This window comes from Austrofundulus limnaeus, unplaced genomic scaffold (genome assembly GCF_001266775.1).
Source record: "Austrofundulus limnaeus strain Quisiro unplaced genomic scaffold, Austrofundulus_limnaeus-1.0 Scaffold1151, whole genome shotgun sequence".
Classification (NCBI taxonomy): Eukaryota; Metazoa; Chordata; class Actinopteri; order Cyprinodontiformes; family Rivulidae; genus Austrofundulus; species Austrofundulus limnaeus.
Window position 1 is genome coordinate 63,087 of NW_013953553.1, and position 1,492 is coordinate 64,578.

The 1,492-nt window shown below is 38.3% G+C and overlaps 1 protein-coding gene across 1 annotated transcript in view; it reads left to right on the top strand.

Annotated features, from left to right (window-relative positions):
• The window catches only part of cep128 (centrosomal protein 128), a gene marked incomplete at its 5' end in the record, with an annotated part of 70,640 nt that overhangs the window by 59,144 nt on the left and 10,004 nt on the right, over nucleotides 1-1,492 (top strand). The window contains 1 exon segment of the mRNA XM_014030971.1: nucleotides 724-801. Within this exon segment, the coding sequence (XP_013886425.1) occupies nucleotides 724-801 (78 nt within the window).

A 1,492-nucleotide genomic window follows, 5' to 3' on the forward strand; every position in this document is an offset into this window, starting at 1 on the left:
ACTGCTCTTCCTGAATCCAAGGTTCGACTATCCGACGGACCCTCCTCTCCAGGACCCCTGAATAGACCTTACCAGGGAGGCTTAAGGCAACTTGACAGGGGACTTATTGTTTATTAAAACAGTTCAGTCTCAGAACTTACAGAAACTAGTTGTAATTTTGGAATAWAAAGTATAAAGTTTCCACGAGTCGCAGTGCCTCACTAATTCACAGTAACTAAAAAAACTGTACAACAAGTTTTCACTCAGAATATTCAGTCACTTTTGGGCATGTCAAACCTTAGTTTTTATGTGTCCATATATGTGAGAAAACTTAGAGAGGTGACCTGTGAAAACAAATTGTGTATGATTGGATGAAAAAAAAAGTCAATTTAAAACATGACTGAGACAAGACATATTGAGAATAAATTGCCAAATATAAATTTAAACCCAATTTAAATGTGTTCCATGTATTGTCATTGTCATTTAATCCACACATGTGAGATACTCAAGTGAAGCGGTGGCTGTTCTAGGTTGGCTGCCCTTCCACTTCATGACATCCACGCCCAATTTGCAGAAATGTCACAACTTATTCATAGTTACTGAAATACGCAACATGCCTAACTATGTGTCATAAGTACCAATTTATTGAGATTCCAAGTAAAAACTTGTGTTTTCCACACATTTTTGTGTCCCCAGCTTGTTGTCAACAATCAAAATTCTATATTTTGTGTTTGTGGTGAACAGAACACAAGAGCAGCTCTGGGTCACTTGGAATCAATTGCAGAGAAAAACTGTCTGRTGGATGACTTCAAAGATTTGGAGGTAGGTTTAAATAAAAAACCACAAGGGTCAGTGTTGCTTTTTATGTTTAATATTTAATGTTTAATATGTCAAATTCATACGGCAAGATAAATGTGCTGATTTTTGACCCGATTTTGCCCTACAATCTTAAGGACGCCCCGATTATAATTATGGCTCTAGTAAATATAATATTAGGAGATATTCCTACCATGTGGTGTGAAGAGTGATCTAGTCAGCTGGGAAGGACATCGGGACCACTCCYATTGCAAATCGGGYATAAACAACATATTGGATTGTCTTGGCCCGATATCGCAGCGTATATAATGTTTCTCCGAAGACAAATGAGCATGCAGCCTGTTGAATGTGACGTGTAGCCAYTCAGAAAGTGAGGTGACATGAAAACACGAAACATGGAGAATCTGAAATGCAGAAGACAAAAAAAGAAAAAAACTTGCCATGGAGCATCAGAAAGTGCAGTGGATGTCTGAGACATCTTTTTGTTTTGGTTTTTCTCTGTTAAAAATAGTCCACAAACTATCACCATTGCTTATTCCTCGTCTGCCATGTCCGTTTATTCTGAACTCACGTGTTTCAAGAAGTCTCACAAGATTCCATCTGAATGTTCATGAGAGAAATCTGTTTGTGTGTGGTGTGCTGTCTTTTATTGTGTGGCTGTGCACCACACACACAAGCGTTTCCCCTACTATTATCC